At 30.0% G+C, this 21,569-nt stretch overlaps 1 protein-coding gene across 2 annotated transcripts in view; it reads right to left on the bottom strand.

Annotated features, from left to right (window-relative positions):
- tle5 (TLE family member 5, transcriptional modulator) overlaps positions 1-21,569 on the bottom strand; it is a 39,094-nt gene that overhangs the window by 4,634 nt on the left and 12,891 nt on the right. For both annotated transcript variants that reach the window (XM_051095345.1, XM_051095344.1), the window contains exons 2-6: positions 15,477-15,565; positions 9,300-9,363; positions 6,243-6,287; positions 2,942-3,004; positions 2,568-2,642 (exon numbers count right to left, since the gene is read on the bottom strand). In XM_051095345.1, coding sequence (XP_050951302.1) covers positions 2,568-2,642; positions 2,942-3,004; positions 6,243-6,287; positions 9,300-9,363; positions 15,477-15,565 — 336 coding nt within the window. The remainder of the gene's footprint in view (positions 1-2,567; positions 2,643-2,941; positions 3,005-6,242; positions 6,288-9,299; positions 9,364-15,476; positions 15,566-21,569) is intronic.

The raw sequence follows: 21,569 nt of genomic DNA, 5'->3' as shown, positions 1-21,569 counted from the left end.
CTTATAGATACTCAGAAAGTAGTTTTGTGGACATTCACACAAAGGTCTGTCATTAGACACAGCATTTGATTTACAAAAATCATTTCAGGTTTAAGAAGCGTTTCAACTGTGCATCAACTACTGATGAACACATTCATTTTTACTCTGTAGGCTATTTAACCATGTATTTCTCTGTCTTTAGAAGGCTTTTGTCGTTCAAACATGTTAAAATTCATGAATTCACAAACTGTTTTCCTCATTTGATCCTGTTTCACTTAATATATGTGACCCTCAACCACAAAACCAAGTCATATGTAGCACAGGTATATTTGTAGCTATAGCCAACAATACATTGTATGGGTCAAAATGATCAATTTTATGCCAAAAAATCATTAGGATATTAAGTAAAGATCATGTTTCATGAAGATATTTTGTATATTTTCTATCGTAAATATATCACAGCTTAATTTTTGGTCAGAAATATGCGTTGCTAAAAGCTTCATTTATTTATAACATTCATTACAGATTTTGAAATAGCTGTATCTCGCCAAATACTGTCCTATCCTAACAAGCCATACATCAACGGAAAGCTTATTTATTCAGATTTCAGATGATGTATAAATCTCAATTTCGAAAAATTGACCCTTATGACTGAGTTTGAGGTCAAAGGTCACATATTTACTTGAAGTACCCCTGAGATTTAAAAATAAACAAGCATCATATTTTCATGTTCATGGTTCTCTGATGTTGGTTATGGTTACATGATATGTGCGTAAACAAATAAAAATAGCATTTTTTTAGTAAGTGTTTTATTTTGATTGATTTTACAATGACCTATTTTAATTTCACTTTTTTACGATTTAATTAATTATAAGCTTTTCCTTAAACTCATAAACCCCCTGCGGTTCCCAGTTTGGGAAACCTTAACGTAATTTAAATGTTTAATGCACTTCATGTTGTTAATAACAATGAATGGAATATATGAAGTGTTCATTTGCAAAAACAGATAACAGATAAAATCATGTTTTTTCATTGTGCATTCCAATTAATCTTAATTAAACTGCAGTTGGGTTATTTTGATTAAGTAAAAATAACAACAACAACAAAATACAGCACAATAAAAACATGATTTTTGAGTTTTGTTTTTGCAAATAAACTTCATATTTTCTTAATCTTTGTATTTTTATATCAATACGATACGAGATCATCCTATTTAAATTAATGTGATAAGATTAAAAGGTCAAAAGTAGAGCTGTCAAATCAATTAATCGCAATTAATTGCATCCAAACTAAAAGTTTGCACTTACATATTATGTGCGTGTGCTGCGTATATTTAGTTGTATATACAAATACACAAACATACATCTATATATAAAGAAATATTTACTAGGGCTGTCAAACGATTAATCACATACAAAATAATATATATTATATTATTATATAATAAATATATATATATATATAAATAATGTACTTAAAGTAAATGTACTTTATTTACACACTTGTAAATATTTCTATACACAGCACACACACACATATATTATGTAAAGCTGCAAATTCTACATTAATATCAAGTCTATATACATATACAGTATATCAATAAATATATATATAAATAAATAAAAGTATACTTCTATACTTAGAAGTATATAAGTATAACTAAATTAGTAATACAAGTATTAATTAAATTAACATTCAGCAAAGATGCTGTAAATTGATCAAAAATGAAAATAAAGATTTAGGGAAAATAAAAATTATATATATATATATATATATATATATATATATATATATATATATATATATATATATATATATATATATATATATATATATATATATATATATATATATATATATATATAATGCTGTTCCTTCTATTCTAATGACTGCTGAAAATGTAGCTTTGCCATCACCTGAATAAATAATTTAAAAAAAATTAAAATACAAAACAGTACACTATATAATGACCCAAACATCTGAATGGAAGTGAATTATAATGGTGCCATTTAATAAACTGAATTATATTGGTATCGTTTAATAAAAGATGTTATTTGATAAAAAATTTTGTATTTTGTAGTTTTTAATAATCCCTTAATTGTGGTAAACATAATTACATTGTATGGCCTCTCGTGGCCTTATTTTATTTGATAATTTCTGATATTTTACGTGTAATATCACTTGTTTACTCCACTGGCATTTTTTCTACTTTATATTATTTTTCCACTATATTATTTCTTTTTTGCAATAGTTTCACTTCAGCAAAAGCTGAAGATGTTTTTGCAATATGAATATACAGTTTTTGTCATGCCAATAAAGCATGTTAAAATTAAAACTTAAATTTACAAGACAGAATTAACAAATTCAAAGCCATATAAATGCAATAATTCCCATTAAACAATCCCTACAGCAACAATCCACAAAAACATTAATAATGCATTTCTTTTTAGGTAATTAGACTGCCATAAACCAATTCAGATGCATTTCCATAAACATAGCCTACTGTATAAACCTGTGTGTGGGCCCACATGAGCCACACACACATACACACATACATACACATACACACGAAGAAAGAAACAGTTTACCCGTATGATGGAGTTCATCTCTGGTGGGGTGACCTGTTTGGCTCTCTCTATCGCCCCCAGAACCTGCTGCTGGTGCTGAAAAAGACACACACAAATCACATCTTGTACAGTATGTTCCCACATTCACATTACAATCATTATGTGGACAAATGACATGCATTTACACTATAAATACCTGCCCTTCAACATAATGCACTGAACCCACAGATTATCATTGCTAAATCTTTACATTTCAATTACATGCAGCCTGTTCAAATCAGTTATGTATGCATAAATATGCAATATCATGAATATGATGACAAATCAGAGCATTTAAGACGAGGTGTAATGCTATAAACTACATGTTGAGGTAACGCTGCTATCTCTTTCTGTACCTCTTGAGACAGGTAAGGCAAGACTTGAGCACAGATCCCATTTAATCTCTTCACGATCTCTGCCTGCAGGGAGAAACACACACACACACACACACACACACACACTTATGTTCAGCAAATTCTTCCCTTTTAAAGTCGTCACAAATCCCTACAGCTCAGCTGGAAAAATATAAACAGACACTCTTGACTAAGTACATAATTGTACTACGAATAAAAATCTCATAATAATAATAATATATAACCATTTTACTGATAAAAATAAACATACATTTTTAAATAAACAAATAAGTATTCACATATTTAGTTAATATATGTAACACATTTATCTGCAATAAAAAGGACAAGGATATGAAGAGAACGCTCATATATGGAAACGTGAGTACTGAAAATGCCTGCGAGAGCTTGAGGGAAAAAAAAAAAAAAAAAAATGGAGAGAAACAAGCAGTGGGACAAAGAGAGAGGCAACAATAACCCTGTTTCAATAGCCTGCCATGCTGACACTTCATACAGCATGCAGGGGAGCGCGAGAGAGAAAGAGAAATGACTGCATACCAAACACTGGCATGCTTTACTCTTTGCATTCATGCCCTGTATTTCTGTCTCGCACACACTCTTCCGTGCCTGGCTGACTTTTTAAAAACATATTTCACCTGTGTCACATAAAGGGGCAGGGACTGATGAATAGTGTTCGTGAGACTGGCTGCAGTGGCGGCAATGGCGCGTGCCTAGATTTCCATGCGCGGTCTGTCAATCTAACTAACTGTCTGGTATATACAGATGACACTGTAGACATTACAAGGTCCTAAAGAGCAACACTTATTGGTGCATTTCTGATTTTGTGGGAAATGAAGCAATTTCAAATCACTGCATCATTCGAATATACTTACTTTTATGTTTATATATAAATAATACACACACACATACATAAATGTGACCCTGGACCACAAAACCAGTCATAAGTAGCACAGCTAAATTTGTAGCAATAGCCAAAAATACATTGTATGGGTCAAAATTATCATTTTTCTTTTTAATGCCAAAAATCATTAGGGATATTAAGTAAAGATCATGTTCCATGAAGATATTTTGTACATTTCCTACAGTAAATATATCAAAATTTAATTTTTGCATTGCTAAGAACTTAATTTGGACAACCTTAAAGGCGATTTTCTTAATATTTTGATTTTTTTGGCCCAGATTTTGGGATCAGTAAGATTTTTTAATGTCTTTAAAGACGTTTCTTATGCTCATCGAGGCATTTATTTGATCATAAATACAGAATTAAAAATGCAATTTATTCCTGTGATACAAAGGTAAATTTTCAGCATCATTACCCCAGTCTTTGGTGTCACATGATCCTTTCAGAAATCATTCTAACATGCTGATTTATTATCAATGTTGTTATTTTTTTTGGAACCTGTGATACTTTTATCAGGATTCTTTGATCAATAAAAGGTTAAAAAGCACAGCATTTATTTAAAAAAAAAAAAAAAAAAAGGTTTTCTAACAAACAGTACTGTTCAAAAGTTTGGGTCAGTAAATTTTTATTCTTTCTTTTTCTGAAAGACATTAATACTTTTATTCACCAAGGATGTGTTAAATTAATAAAAAGTGATAGCATAGATTTACCGTTAGAAAAGATTTCTATTTTGAATAAACGCTGTTCTGTTTATCTTGTTATTGATCACAGAGTCCTGAAAAAAAAAAAAAAGAATCACAGGTTCCAAAAAATAACTGTTTCCAACATTGATAATTCTAATAATAAATCAGCACATTAAATGATTTCTGAAGGATCATGTGACACTTAAGACTGGAGTAACAGCTGATGAAAATTCAGCTTTGCATCACATAAGTATATTTAAATAAAAAACATTATTTTATATTGTAATAACATTCTGCAATATTACAGTTTTTCTGTATTTTTGATCAAATAAATGCAGTCTTGATGAGCATAAGAAATTTCTTTAAAAAAAACATTACAAGTCTTACTGATCCCAAACTTTTAAGCGGCAGTGTATATATACATAGCAGAAGAGCAGAGCAGAGCAGTATTGTATTTTAATGTGTTAAAATATAATTTATTTCTGTGATGCAAAGCTGAATTTTCAGCATCATTACTCCAGTCTTCAGAGTCATATGATCCTTTAGAAATCATTCTAATATGCTGATTTGCATTTCAAGATGCATTTCTTATTGTTATCAGTGTTGAAAACAGTCTTTGCTCCCGAATACCTTTGTGAAAATCATAAAACAATTTTTGAGAATTCTTTGGTGTAAAGAAAAAAATAAATCAGAAAAACTACATTTGAATTTTTTTGTATCCTTTGTTTTGTACAGAATTTTGAGCATGCTTTCTTTAAATAAATACAAAACAAGCTTATTTATTTATTTATTTATTTTTATTAAATTAAATAATTTAATTTAATTCAGTAAAGATTCTGAATAATTTCATCCATACTGATTATACACACACAGACACTGTTTTCCTCCAAGATTATTTGATGTTTAAAAAAAAAAAATAATAATAATCACCACATAAAAAGTTATAACAGATCAAGCAAAAGTCCACTAAACTGAAAAAGCACAATATATATAAAAAAGATAAGTTGTTTGTAAATAAATATATAAATTAAAATAATTCAATATATAAGATTCACCACACCTTTAAGAAATGCATATATAATTAGAACCACTAAGCTGTTTGGAAATAAATGAAAAACAAAATTTTTTAGAACTGCCCAGTAGTTTGTAAATCGATCAAATAATAAAGAATAAAAAATATAAAGAATATAATAAGACTATAAGAACTGCCACATATGAACCAATAAATAAAAAAAAGCTCGTTTTTATTTATTATTTTCTTTATTACTTTATTCTACATTCATACTGATTTTATATGTGCGCACAAATATTTTGCTACGATTAATATATTATACACACACACGCATGTACATATATATATATAAACAATTTCTTCTCTTCCGTGTTGGTCTTCGTCGTGCGTTCACGAGAGCACCACGGCGTATTTATTTAAGCAGGGTCAGAAATCTCTCGGATTTCATCAAAAATATCTTACTTTGTGTTCTGAAGATCAACAAAGGTCTTACAGTTTTGGAACGACATGAGGGCGAGTAATTAATGACAGAATTTTCTCTTTTTGGATGAGCTATCACTTTAAGGCATAGTTTGGTACTTCAGTGCATAGACAGTATCAACTAAAGCACCAGCATTCAATAGTATAGTGCATAAGTGATGAAGATGAAAATTAGGGATGTTCATAACTGGTCTGATTAGATGAACTCACCTGCTTGTGCATTTCGATGTTCAGCCCGTAGGACATCTCATAGTACTGCAAAGAAATAAAGCAAGTCAGTCATGAAAATGCTGTATCACAGCTCTAATACACAGAACTGAACATGCAGGACGGGAGCGTAACATGTGCGGGCGTACTTGTGCGTAGCACGTGCTAAAGTGTTAGCCTCGCTCATCATCCACACGTCTACGAGCAGCGCGGCACAACCTCGGCCGCTAAACAAGAGCAGAGAGCATCAGTGATGGAGCCAGAGTTGGATCAGGGTCGGCTCTGCCAAGCAGCAGTAGGTCCCTAAAGCAATTACCACCCACGCAAAGCGGACGCCCACCCTCCCCATCTTCCAGCGGGTGCGGACAGAGCGGGGGAACCCGATAGGCTATTAGAGGGAGGGAGGGCGCTCTGGCTGATGCGCGTGAGAGCAACGCCGCACAGATTAAATGAGATTAAGCCGCTCGACGGATCAATTAGAGGCGGAATATCAGACGGCAACACGAGGCTCGGGCCGGAGACAACGAGGTTAGAGCGAAGGGGAGGGAATATCGTCGGGGGGGATGGAGGAGAAGAGACAGCAGAGTATACGGACAAAAGAAAGAACGGCAGACAAGGTGGAAAAGGAAGGGATGGGGGTGGAAGACTAGGGAGGAGAGGAAGTCAAATTGTACAAGATGGAGCCAGAAGAATCATGGCCAAATTTAACCTGATAGATTTTTGAGGCAAATGGATTTTGAATGCAGCTTCTTAAAAATGTATTGAAAGTAAAATATTTACTGAAACATTTATTGAAGTGAAATATTTATTAAAGTGAATGAAAAACAAAATTATAATATAATATAATATATGATATGATATATGATAAAAGACCTGCCAAATATATATGACATGAAAGAATTAGTAAATAAAAGTTAAAAATAAATACAGAAAATAATACATAAATGAAAAAGGAAATAAAAAGTGAATTCAGCATTAAATTTTATTACAAATGAAATATTTGTTTTTATCAAGTAATTTATTTTCCTGTTATTATATTGTATTTATTTATTTATAAATACTTATTAATTATAATTTACTTATAACTACGAAGTTCTTAATAAACAGTTAAAATCAAGCTGAAATATAATACAATATAATATAAAAAAAGCATAATATATATAAAAAAAAACGATAAGCAGTTTTTAAATAAATCAAATATATAAGAAATCACCAGATATTGAAAAATACATATATAATAAGAACCACTAATATAATATAATATAATATAATATAATATAATATAATATAATAATATATAACAGATATAAGAACTGCTGAGATGAAAAAAAAAATAAGTAAAAAAAAATAACACAACATAATATTATATTGTCATCTATATATGCACACAAACATATATACGTATATATATATTTATTATATAAATATATATATTATACATAACTATTTAAACTGTTTGTAAATAAAATCAAATAAAAAATAAAATATATTGAGAAAGAGTCACTAAGTTGTTTGTAAATAAATGTTTGTAAATAAATAAACAATGTACTATAATATAAAATAATATATAATATAATATAAAATAAAATAATATAATATAATACAATACAAGAACTGCTAAACAAGTAAATAAAAAAAACAATGTAATATATTCCCATATTTATATATAATTTAAATATTATTCATAATAACTATTTAAGTTCTTTGTAAATAAACATATATAATATAATATAATATAATATAATATAATATGAACAGCTAAGATTAAAAAATAAGTACATAAAAAACAATATAGTATATTGTAATACTATATATTTCATATAAATATATTATGTATAATTTAAATATTACATATAAAAACTACCAAGTTGTAGATTAGATAAAAAAAATAATACAATGTAATACAATAGAGCCACTAAGTTGTAAATATAGTTTAGAAAGATATAATATAATATAATATAATATAATATAATAGCCAAATATATGCGTAATTAGTAAATTAGAATTAGTAAATAAAAATTAAAAATAATAAAATAAACACAGAAAATAAATAAACAAAAAGGAAATAAAAAGTACATTCAGCATTAAAATTTATTACAAATGAACTGTTTGTTTTATCAAGTAATTTATTTTCCTGTTATTATATTGTATTTATTTATTTATAAATATATAATATAATTTACTAATAACTGCAAAGTTCTTAATATAATACAGTATATATATAAAAAATATATTAAATAAGCATAAAAAAAGCATAATATATAAAAACGATAAGCTGTTTTTAAATAAATCAAATATATAAGAAATCACCAGATATTGAAAAATACATGTATAATAAGAACCACTGAGCTGTTCGTAAAAAAAATAATAAATATATATAACAGAATAAAGAACAATATAATAAAGAATATAACAAGACCATAAGAACTGCCACATAATGAATAAACTGAAAAAAAAAAAAAATTTATAACTGCTAAGTTGTAAATAAAATTTTCTAATAAAGTCAAATATAATATAATATAAGAACCACTAACCTGGAAAAAAAACAAACAAATAAATAAATAATTAAGCTAAATCTAATCCAATATAAAGAACCGCTACATACTGTAAGAACTGCTAAACTGAAAACAAAACAATTAAAATAAATAGATAGATAAATAAAATATAATATAGTACATAAAGAACCACCAAATATTTTTAAATGGGTTAAAAAACAAACAAACAAACAAACAAACAAACAGGTAAATAAAGAAAATATAGACTAGACTAGAGTAGAGTACCAAGTGAGCCAACTACGCTACTGATGTCCCCTCAAAAAAAACAAAACAAAAAAATAATAAAAACAAGAAGAAACTAGGTGCATGATGCCTCTGGGTGGACAGGAGGTACAGAATGGTAATAGAGCAGCAGAAAAGACAGTGCAGAGGCAGACAGAGAATAAGACACAATGGAATCAGACAGGTAAGGGCTAGGTTAGTTTCTTGCGGATGTGAATATGTTCCGGCACATCTAGCCTAAGGCACGTCCCTCTGGAGGAGAGCGCGCTCTGTGCAGACTTACCATGATATAATGACGTTGCATTTCTGACTTCTCGCTGGCCAGCTTGTCACATTCGAGCTTCAGACTGGAGAAAGAAGAAAGACTGGTCAATGAAAAAAAAGAGACACTAGACATATATTATGCAACAGAGGCTGAAGAGTTCAGAATACTTCAGATGTTTTTTTTTTAAGGTTTAGGGCTTTTTGACATTATATTGGCCAAGTCAATAAATAGGGAGACGAATTTAGTGTTAATAAACCGTTTATTTTAGGAAAACCACACAAAAATGTCTCTATGTATCAAATTCTTACAGAAAATTTAATCTGTCAGTTATTTTTGTAACACATCATCAGGTGTGTAAAAAAAAGCACACACCAAAAAAAAAACAAAAAACACTTGAGTAAACATTTGGTTGAGTATCTGTACTCTCACTTAATTAAAAGTATCTTGCCAAAAACATACTTGAGTGAAAGTAAAAAAGAACAACTTTCAATCGTATTTGCGTATTAAAAAGCGTAAGTACTATAGCCAAAAAAATCAATTAATTTGATAAAAGATTTTTAAGAAAATGTTTTTTTCTTTAGTCATGTCTTATCCCAAATCAGTCACATTTAAGAATCACTAAATAATAAAAAATAAAATAAATAAAATAACTGATTTTATACAAGATTTTTTTTTCTTTAGTTATATCTTATTTCGCCCAAATCATGATCCCAAAATCGCCGACATTTAAGAATAGCTCAATTGAATAAATAAAATTCCAGATTTGCTAAATTGAAAAATAAAATAATATAAAATAATTGGATGACATTTTTTTTCTTTAATTGTTTTATTTCACTCAAATAATAATCCCAAATCACCCACATTTTAAGAATCGCTAAATTGAATAAATAAAATCCCAGATTTAAGAAATTCCAAACTGAAAAATAAAATAAAATAATATAATTCACTAAAATTATTTTTTCCTTAATTATGTTTTATTTCACCCAAATCATAATCCCAAATCAGCCACATTTAAAATGGCTTAATTAAATAAATAAAATCCCAGATTTAAGAGATGCTAAATTGAAAAATAAAATAAAATAAAATAAAATAAAATAATTGGATTTTTTTTTTTCTTTAATTAGGTTTTATTTCATGAGCCACATTTGAGAACTGCTAAATTAAATTAAATTAAATTAAATTAAATTAAATTAATCATTTTTTTCTTTAATTATTCAGGATCCCAAATTAGCCACATTTAAGAATCGCTAAATTGAATAATATAAATTAAATCAAATCAAGAAACTGGATATTTTTTTCTTTAGTTATGTCTTATTTCACCCAAATCAGTATCCCAAACCAGCCACATTTAAGAATCACAAAATAAAATAAAATAAAAGCGAAAGTGCCATAGCCTAAATAAATAAATAAATAAATAAATAAATAAATAAAAAACAATTATTGGATAAGAGATTTTTAAGAAAAAAGGTTATTTTTCTGTAGTCATGTCTTATCCCAAAGCAGCCACATTTAAGAATCGCTAAACGGAATAAAATAAATAAAATTAAGTAAATGGATATTTTTTTCTTTAGTTATGTCTTATTTCACCCAAATCAGCCACAATGAAGAATCGCTACAATGAAAAATAAAACAAAAAAATATAAAATACAATAAAATAAAAATAATTTATATTTATATTTATATTTATATTATATATATATATATATATATATATATATATATATATATATATATATTTATATATTTATATATTTATATATATATATATAATTATTTTATTGTATGTTATTTTATTTATTTATCATATTTTATTTATTTGCTTATTTTTTTTTAAAGTTTAAGGACAGCATTCTCTTACAACGTTGAATGGAATCGAACCAGAATTTCCCATATGAGCACCACAGCTAATCGTGCCTTCAGCATGTGTGCAAACCACTAGCCTTTCAAGGCACATTATTTCTTTGTTCCCAAAGAAAACAAAAGCTTGATGTTGGGAAATCCAATTAGAAGTTCCATATGGAAAAGAGTGATGAATGTGAAAACGTCCGGTGAAAACAAGCCAAGAAAAAGTATCTGATCTATACAAAAACAAAAGTGCCACGACATACTAGAGGTTTTTGTTTTGTTGCCGTATGACAGGCATTCTGTCTCTTCATACCTCTCCAGTCTGCTGCTTCCACTTATCCCAAAAAAGGGAAAAAAAACTGTGCTGTTATGACTGTGTAACATATATTGGGGGTTGTCATGGTGACCATCCTCCCTGCTGCCAGGCTACCTGTGATTGGCCATGCCAGCCACTGATTGGCCGAGACCTCCTGAAGGTTCCAAAGATGCTCTCGCAAAAAAAAAAAAAAGACGCTAAAAAAACGACACATTGATGGAGTTTTATTGCCGCTTCTTTCCGCCTCCAAATCGCTCCTGCTGTCATCCTTATTTTGATTTATGTATTCCCTGATCTATTTATGCATTTGTAGAAGGGAGCGACAGCTCGGCGAGGCTCTGGGGACCGCCTGCAGTACATTTCCTTTAAAAGGCTGAACGCAGCACCAAAAAACCCTTGTCTTTTGAATCTCAATTGAAGTCAATGGCGGCGAATCCACGCTCTGAATACACACAGAAAAACGTAGGGCCTATTCTTCTGTGAACCAGGGTTAAATGAGGGTTTGCTCGTTGTCATGGGAATAGGGAGGGAAAGACATGTTGCCTTAAAGGCGGGACAGTAGCAGCGTCTTTGTGTCTTTAAAAGAGTCTTCCGTCTCAGTCTACAGGAGTCAAAGCATCAGACGGATCAGATCACAGTAGCCGCTCCGTGTTAATCGGCGAGGGAATGAGGCACTAGGGGAAGCTTGTTAGAAGAGATAAAAAAAAAAAAAAAAAAAACATGCCTGCTAATAGTGAGTTTAGTCACACTGCTTTGTAGAGGACCGCCTTAAAGAAATGGTTCAAAAAGAAATGTGGTTTTGAGCTCGTATGGCTGTTTACTGTGGAACACAAAATGAGAAAGTTTGATAATGCGCCGATCGCTCTTTTATAGTGTAGTCTGATTCAAGAGCATATCACTTTTATGAACTGGTTCTTTTATTGAATCGCACAAGACGACTCATGAGTAATGGGTAAGAAACAATCTGGTGATTCCTTTACAAAATGAACTTACCGAATCAGAGTAGTTTTTGAATTATCATCTGACTCAACCACTGAATCACGAGTCATTACTTTCTGACTGGTTGCTCTTGTCTACTATAGTTGGATTGCAGAACAAATTACTTTTATGAATTGCTTCTTTTATTGAATCGCACAAGACTCATGAGTTATGAGTAAGAACCAATCTGGTGATTCCTTCACAAAATGAACTCACTGAATCAGAGTAGTTACTGAATTATCATCTGACTCACTCACTGAATCACGAGTCATTGCTTTCTGACCTATAATGTGCTGGCTGCTCTCCTCTACTAAAATCGGATTCAAGAACAAATGACATTTATGAACTGGTTCTTTTATTTAGTCACACAAAAGACTTATGAGTTATGAGTCAGAATCAATCTGGTGATTCCTTTACAAAATGAACTCATTGAATCAGAGTAGTCACTGAATTATCAGCTGACTTACTCACTGAATCTAGAGTCATTATTTTCTGACCTGTGACTGTCTGGTTGCTCTTCTGTACTATAAACAGATTCAAGAACAAATGACTTTTATGAACTGGTTCTTTTATTAAATCACACAAGTCGACTCATGAGTTATGGGTCAGTATCAATCTGGTGATTCCTTTACAAAATAAACTCATTAAATCAGAGTAGTTACTGAATTATCATCTGACTCACTCACTGAATCACGAGTCATTACTTTGCAGCTTTGCTCTTCTCCACTATAATCGGATTCAAGAACAAATGACTTTTATGAACTGGTTCTTTCATTGAATCACACAAGACGACACATTATGGGTCTGAATCAACCTGGTGATTCCTTCAAAAAATGAAATCACTGAATCAGTAGTTTTTAAATTATCATCTGACTCAACCACTGATTCACGAGTCATTACTTTCTGACCTGTAACTGTCTGGTTGCTCTTCTCCACTATAATCGGATTCAAAAACAAATGACTTATGAACTGGTTCTTTTATTAAATCACACAAGTCGACTCATGAGTTATGGGTCTGAATCAATCTGGTGATTCCTTTACAAAATGAATTCACTGAATCAGAGTAGTTACTGAATCATCATCTGACTCACCGAATCTTGAGTAATTACTTTCTGACTCAAAATGTTCCAGTTGCTCTTTCTACTACAGTTTGACTCAAGTACAAATGAATCGTATCAACCAGTTTTTTTAAAGTATCAACATCTGGTGATTCCTTCACAAAATGAACTCACTGAATCAGAGTAGTTTTTGAATTATCATCTGACTCAACTACTGATTCACGAGTCATTACTTTCTGAACTGTAACTGTCTGGTTGCTCTTGTCTACTATAGTCAGATTCAAGAACAAATTACTTTTATGAACTGGTTCTTTTATTGAATTGCACAAGACTCATGAGGTGTGTAAGAACCAATCTGGCGATTCCTTCACAAAATAAACTTATTGAATCAGAGTAGTTACTGAATTATCATCTGACTCAACCACTGAATTACGACTCAAAATGTTCTGGTTGCTCTTTTCTACTACAGTTTGAATCAAGTACAAATGAATAGTATCACCCAGTTCTTTTAAAGTATCAACAAGACGGCATGGGTCAGAATCAATATGGCAATTCCTTCACGGAAAGAACTCACTAAATCAATCAGAGCATTACTGAACTAACATCTGACTCACTCGCTGATTCACAAGTCATTACTTTCCGTCTCATAATGTGCTGGTCGCTCTTTTCTACGATGGTGATTCCTTCACAAAATGAAATCACTGAATCAGAGTAGTTAGTGAATTATCATCTGACTCACCGAATCACAAGTCATTACTTTCTGACTCAAAATGTGCTGGTTGTCTTTTCTACTACAGTTTGAGTCGTATCAACCAGTTCTTTTAAAGTATCAACAAGACAAAATGGGTCAGAATCAATGGCAATTCCTTCACGGAAAAAACTCACTAAATCAATCAGTGCATTACTGAAATAACATCTGACTCATTCACTGAAACACAAGTCATCGCTTTCCAGCTCATAATGTGCTGGTTGTTCTTTTTTACAACAATCAGGTTCCAGAACAAATGACTCTCATGAACCAGTTCTATTAATGAATCACAAAAAAAAAACTCATGAATTATGGGTCAGAATCAATCTGGTGATTCCTTCACAGAATGAACTTGAGTAATTACTGAATATTTATTCAACTTGCTCACTGAATCACAAGTCATTACTTTCAGTCTCATAATGTGCTGGTTGCTGTTTTCTACTATAGTTTGAGTCAAGAACAAATGACTCTTATAAACCAGATATTATAAAATATCTCACAGGAAGATGTGTCAGAATCAAAACAGCGATTCCTTCACAAAATGAACTTACAGAACATTTACTGAACTAACATCTGACTCACTCACTGAATCATTACTTTCTGACTCGTAATGTGCTGATGGCTCTTTTCTACTATAATTAAATGACTCTTATGAATCAGTTCTATTAATAAATCAAACAAAAACATGAATTATGGGTCATGTATATATGGCGATTCCAACTGGATCAATAAGTGAATTCAACTGAATTGAATCTAGTTTGTGAACAAATCATCCAGACTGGTATTATCAAACAAATCAACTGATTCACTGAAAAGATCTGACTCGAAATATAGATTCATTCACAAACCAGACATGACTACTTATCTCATGAATACATCAAAGAGAACAAAGTTGGTGGATGTCACACTTATCTTAGAAAAATGACTTACATTTTGGTCTGTTCTTCACACACAAACATCATTTGATTACAGAAGAGTTTGAATATAGTAAACTATTTATATAACCCAATAAAAAGTTCATTTTTTAGCTTGAAAGCCTCAGTCCCTCTTCATTGTAAAAGAGCAACCAGCAAATTCTTTGACAACTAATCATTTCGTGTTCCACATAGCAGAACTAAATAATTTCAGTAACTAAAACAAAGCTGAAATAAAATAAAACCATTAGATGAAACTTAAAAAAAAAAAAAAAACAGAAATGGAGAAACTCTTGCTTCATTGCTTTAAGGTACTGAAAGTGTGTGTGTGCGTACCTGTGGTATTGTGCTTGAAGGAACTGGAACTCGTCCTTGATGCGGTCGCACGAGTCTGACGTCGTGAACTTCAGCTGCTGCGATGAAGCCTGGAACGAAAGCAATTTACGGCGGTCAATCGCATTATTCAGAAAACGTGTGTCGCAGCAACATCTGGGCATCCGGGGGGACGGACCGGCGCTGCCGTCTCAATGCCAAGAATGGAAAAATCTGGCCAAAACAGATGCGGCTTTCTAAACACAGGGAATTCTGTAATCAAGAGTGAATTCAAGTGTACTGTATAAAAAGCAGCAAATGAAATCTCAAAGGCTTACTGCGACATTCAGAACTCATAATTTCGAAGGCGTCTGTCATGTCTGGAGCACGACATCACCCCAGGTTTTTGAATTACATGTATTCTGCTTGCAGGTGAGCTTATTTCCCTAGTGTGGGGGCCACACCTGTAGGGAAAATGCAGATGTTATTGGAACTGTTTTGCGCTTTTCAGGGCAGATTTTTCCTAGACTTGGTGATATGTTGGCGCATTTCCCAATAAGCAACTGCCATACTCCAATTTTGATGAATGCAGGCCTTCCAGCTTTTAATGTAATTCTAGTAATGCTGAAAAAAGAAACCCCAGGATGATCTCTCCTATTGCCAATGTTTCCGATTCTGGCTACTGAAAATGAACACTAGACATTTTAGTCATTTCGACTGTAGAATTGACTTGAGTTTGCTGGGTAGGATGAGGGTTGGCAATAAGTGAGCTTTTTGAACAATCCACACAGACTTGAGTCAAATGAGCTCGAATCGTTTGATCAGAGTGGGGAGTAAATTAACGTAAATTTTCATTTTATTTTTAATTATTTTTTTTAGTTATTTGGTATAGATCAATAATCTTGGGAAGGATTTCTTTAAGTATAATTTTTTTTTAATATTAGTTATAGTTTTTTTTTTTTTTTTTTTTAGTATAAATGAGACACTATTTATAACAAAAAATAAAGAAATTAAACAAAATAAACAGAAGAAATTAAACAATTTATGATAATGATGACGATGACAATGATGATTATTATTATTATTATTATTATTTCCATCTTCCAAAGATTTTAAAATTTACGTTTACCGTGAATTTTTGGCTGATACATTTATGATTATTATGATGATTATTATTACCACTACTTTTGTTGCTGTTGTTATTAATGTTGTTGTTATTGTTATTGTTATTATTATTATTAATTATTTTATTATTATTATTTTATTATTATTAATATTATTATTTCAAGCTTCCAAAGATGAATTTATCATCACAATTTTAGTATATAATAATAATAATAATAATAATAATTTGTTGTTGTTATTATTATTAACAATGTATAATTAAAAATGTGTAAAAACAATATTATTAAAAATAAGAATTATAAATAATGCATGTTATTAGTTTTTTTTTTAGATCTTTGGATTTTTGGCTGGTATATTTGGCTGGTCAGTACTGTTTTGCTAGCATATTTTATTACCTTTTTAGTTTTAAAATTATAATGATGATGATGATGATAATAATAATAATAATTTGTTGTTGTTGTTATTAATTGTAAATATGTAAAAATAATATTATTCAAAATAATTAATATAAATAATGATTGTTATTATTATTATTATTATTATTATCATCATCATCATCATCATTATTATTATTAGTTTTTATTAGTAGTAGTTATTACTATTATTATTAATAAAAATTATAAAAATAAATCATGATTGTTATTATTATTATTATTATTATTAAAAATAATAATAATAATAATAATGATAATAATATTTTTATTTATTTATTTTTTAGCTTCCAAAGATTTTAAAATTTTGAATTTTACAGTGGATTTTTTGGCCGTTATATTTGGCTGGTCAGTACTGTTTGGCTAACATAATTTATCATCACCATTTTTATAATAATAATAATAATAATAATAATAATAATAATAATCATCATCATCATCATCAATTAAAACATGCTACCAAAACAGGGCAGATTTCTATATACCAGCCAAAATTCCACTGTAAAATTTGGAATTTAAAAACCTTCAGAAACTGGAAATACTACTACTACTATTACTACTCCTACTAATAAAAATAGTAACTGTGTGACCTATTTATAAGTTTTCGTGTTTGATCCTATAGTCTTATCAGTAAACAGCAGTAAAAACAACAAAAAGAAACTAATTCGGACACTTATCCATCAGCATGCCGGACTTGGTTGTTTTTTTTTTGTATTGGGCACTCTGATCTCTTCTAAACAATCGAACAGCTGATTCATCATGTTATTTTCCGAATTGCCAACCCGTTCTTGACTCCTTTCGAGTGTTTGCGTTTTTCCATTTCAAAAATCCCGAGCCACTCTGCGGGTGAGAGCTCGACGGATGAAATTCTCGGTACGAGCGGACCAACCTTTAACACAAACTGTGTACTTAGCCCGAGCGCTCTGTGCTCTGCTGCATATGAAAGAGAGGCTTGTGTCAACAGCGAGCACTTAGTGCCCAAACAGTCAATCTTTTTCAGACGCCGTTAACAGTAGCCCTCACATCTCTGCGTGGCTACGGGAGATACGGTTTCCTTAGGGAATGCTGGGGAACGGGGCTGATTGGGAATGTTTTTGAGTCGTTGGTGGAGCGTCCGGCGATGGCGAGATCACGGGTGTTACGTACACACAATACTTGCTTTCAACGGCAGCCATGCTGGCCTTCTTGCTACACCGTAACGTCATCTGGACTGTTTAAGCAGGCGCTGAATACTGTTAGCTGTTTGCTAAACAGAGGGAGCATTTTAAAACTCTCATTAATACATTAATACAAGTGTGTTGAAACAGATGTACACATGCTATGTGAATGAACAAAAGCTTATGGGTCATAAAGAAGTTTATAGTGAGCAGAATTATGGTGATTTTTTTTTTGTAATGACTCTGACTTTGAATAAACTTGTCACTTACATGTCAAAGTAACACAATAACTTTAAGTACACTTATTACAAAGTCAATCTTTTACAGAATAACCTGGAATTAAATGACTGGTCCAAGTGTGCAATGGTTATTAACATCCATTAATTTTCCAGATGCTTAAAAATCACTTGTTTTTAAGTAGATTAACTCTAAAACTCTGTAATCTTTAGCAAATAAATAGCAAAATAAATATCTATCTTTTTGAATGTATATTATAATGTTGTGATGCCTAAATTTACTTATAGCATTTAAAACTAATTATTGAATTATTTTAATTTAATTTAATTTAATTTAATTTAATTTAATTTAATTTAATTTAATTTAATTTAATTTAATTTAATTTAATTTAATTTTATTTTATTTTATTAGGACCAAATAAAATCAAATTTCAGTATCACCTATCAGTTAATATATTGACTTTATTTATTGATAGATTTAATATATTGAGATTGGTAAATAAATAAATAAATAAATAAATGATAGGCCGATTCTATACTTTTTGATAAATAAATAAATACATAAATAAAATACATACATAAATTGATATTGAAAATCTATACTATTTGGTAAATAAATATATAAAATAAATAAATAAATAAATAAATAAATACTTTGTACTATTGTACTAGGGCTGTCATTGATTAATCGTGATTAATCGCATACAAAATAAAAGTTTGAGTTTGCCTAATATATGTGTGTGTACTGTGTATAATTATTATGTATATATAAATACAAACACATTCATGTATATATTTAAGAAATATTTACAAGCATATGTATTTATTATAATTTTTTATATAATTTATATTATATATAAAAAAATCATTTTGTATATTAATAACATATTTCTCATATATATACACACACAGTAATTAGTGTGTATTTATATATACATAATAATTACACACAGTACACACACATATATTAGACAAACTTAAACTTTTATTTTGTATGCGATTAATCGTGATTAATCGTTGACAGCCCTATATTGTACTATAAATAAAAACTGTGTACTATTTTGGAAAATAAACAAATAAAGAAATAAATAAATCTCATTAATTGAAAGGCTGATTCTACACTTCTTGATAAATAAATAAATAAATAGACTGATGGGTATTGAAAATCTATACTATTTGGTAAAATAAAGAAAGAAAGAAAGAAAGAAAGAAAGAAACTGATATTAAAATTCTACACTGTTTGGTAAATACAATTGATATGCCGATACTAAAACTATTTTGATAAATAAATAAATAAAAAACAGATATTGTTTAAATAAATAAATAAATAAATATTTGTAATCTGTACTATTTGGTAAATAAATAAATAAATAAATGAATAAATAAATATTGAAATTCTATACTATTTGGTAAATACAGAAATCGATATGCTGATACAGAAAAATCTTGATAAATAAATACATAAATAAATAAATAAATAAATAAATAAATAAATAAACTGAAATTGAAATTCTATACTGTTGTTTGGTAAATAAATAAATAAATTTAGTATATTAACTGATAGGCTGATACTGAAATTCTATACTATTTGACAAATAAATAAATAAATAAATAAATATGCAGATGTTGAAATTCTATACTATTTGGTAAACAAACAAACAAATCTCAGTATATTAATATATGCCGATACTGAAAATCTATACTATTTGGAAATAAATAAATAAATAAATAAATCTCACTATATTACCTAAAAGGCCAATACTGAAATTCTATACTATTTGTTAAACAAATCATATAAAACATTTTCAGTTTTTGTTTGTTTGTTTATTTATCAAATAGTAAAAAATTTCAATATCAGTCTAGTAGTTGATATACTAAGATTTATTTATCAAATAGTACAGAATTTCAATTTTGGCCTATCAGTTAATATACTGAAAGTATTCAGAAATGTATCATCTTTATTTATTTATTTGTTTGTTTGTTTATTTATTTATATAGTCGAATAAATTGCCAGCTTATCAGCATCAGCCAGAATTTTCAAAAACGTATTTTTTAATAAACACATCAAACAACACTCGAATAAATTAATGAATATTTAAATTATTTTTCCATGTCATTTCACTATTACACTAGTAAATGAATAGAAATGTCTTAAACTTAAAATGGGTGTAAAATGTGTATTAAAATGATTAATTTCTTTAAATTATTAATTGATTTTTGGGGGTTTTGAGCCAAACAATCACAGCTTACGATACCACTGTTGTCAGATTTTATTGCTAATTTAAAATACGTGACTGAAACACAACATCTCACACAGGTGATTTCTGTCTGTTTCCCATTCAAACAGACATGAGCTATACTTGTATAACTGGAAAAAGCTTCTTGGAAATATTGCAAAAATAGCTACTGACTGAACCTGCTTTATCTTTAAAAGTGACTGCTCTTCTCTACCAATTGAGCGTCAGATTCGCTTTATGCGATTCAAACCTGCAACCTTTTGGTTAGCAGGCCAAATGTTTAATCACTAAGCTACACCAGCCTTAATGAAGTGACGGAAACCTTCAAGGTTGCAAAGCTTAGTCTAATGATTTTAAGCTTCAGAGCAAATCCCATATTCACTTAAAAAAAAGAAAACCACACACAGGCGCACTCATGCAGCACAAGAGCCAAAATATGGGACAATCCCTAATTTGACTCCGCTTCTGTGCGCTTCTCCTTTGAGATGCAATTAAACCATTAAAAGGCTTTATACGCTGGTGGGCAAATTGTGAGTCTTCTGTGGCTAAATGGGATTCATCATTCCCGTAATTTACAGTTGTGCCTCCCACCCCACCGTTTAACAGAAAAAGAAATGTTCTAGAAAATTCTTTCAACTCTAATGTTGGCAGTTTTTTTTCTCCATCCCAAGGGATTACACACAAAAGCCCAGATGTAGTTATCTGAAGAGGAGAAGAGAGTCTTTACACTTGAATTACAGTGAATGTGGTTCGGTGAAATGCCAGCAAACCAAGAGGCGCTAGGATCACTACAGAAAATCCTCACCCCCAGTCTTCCTGAGTCTTTACTATGTTTGGAATAACATATTACTAGTACTATTTCTGTGCATTTCAATACACAGTATATATATGCTATGCACATCATACAAATAGAATAGCTGAAGGACTACTA

Source organism: Labeo rohita, chromosome 22, assembly GCF_022985175.1.
Source record: "Labeo rohita strain BAU-BD-2019 chromosome 22, IGBB_LRoh.1.0, whole genome shotgun sequence".
Classification (NCBI taxonomy): Eukaryota; Metazoa; Chordata; class Actinopteri; order Cypriniformes; family Cyprinidae; genus Labeo; species Labeo rohita.
Note: the sequence above shows the minus strand (reverse complement) of the source record. Positions and strands in the feature narration are given on the sequence as shown.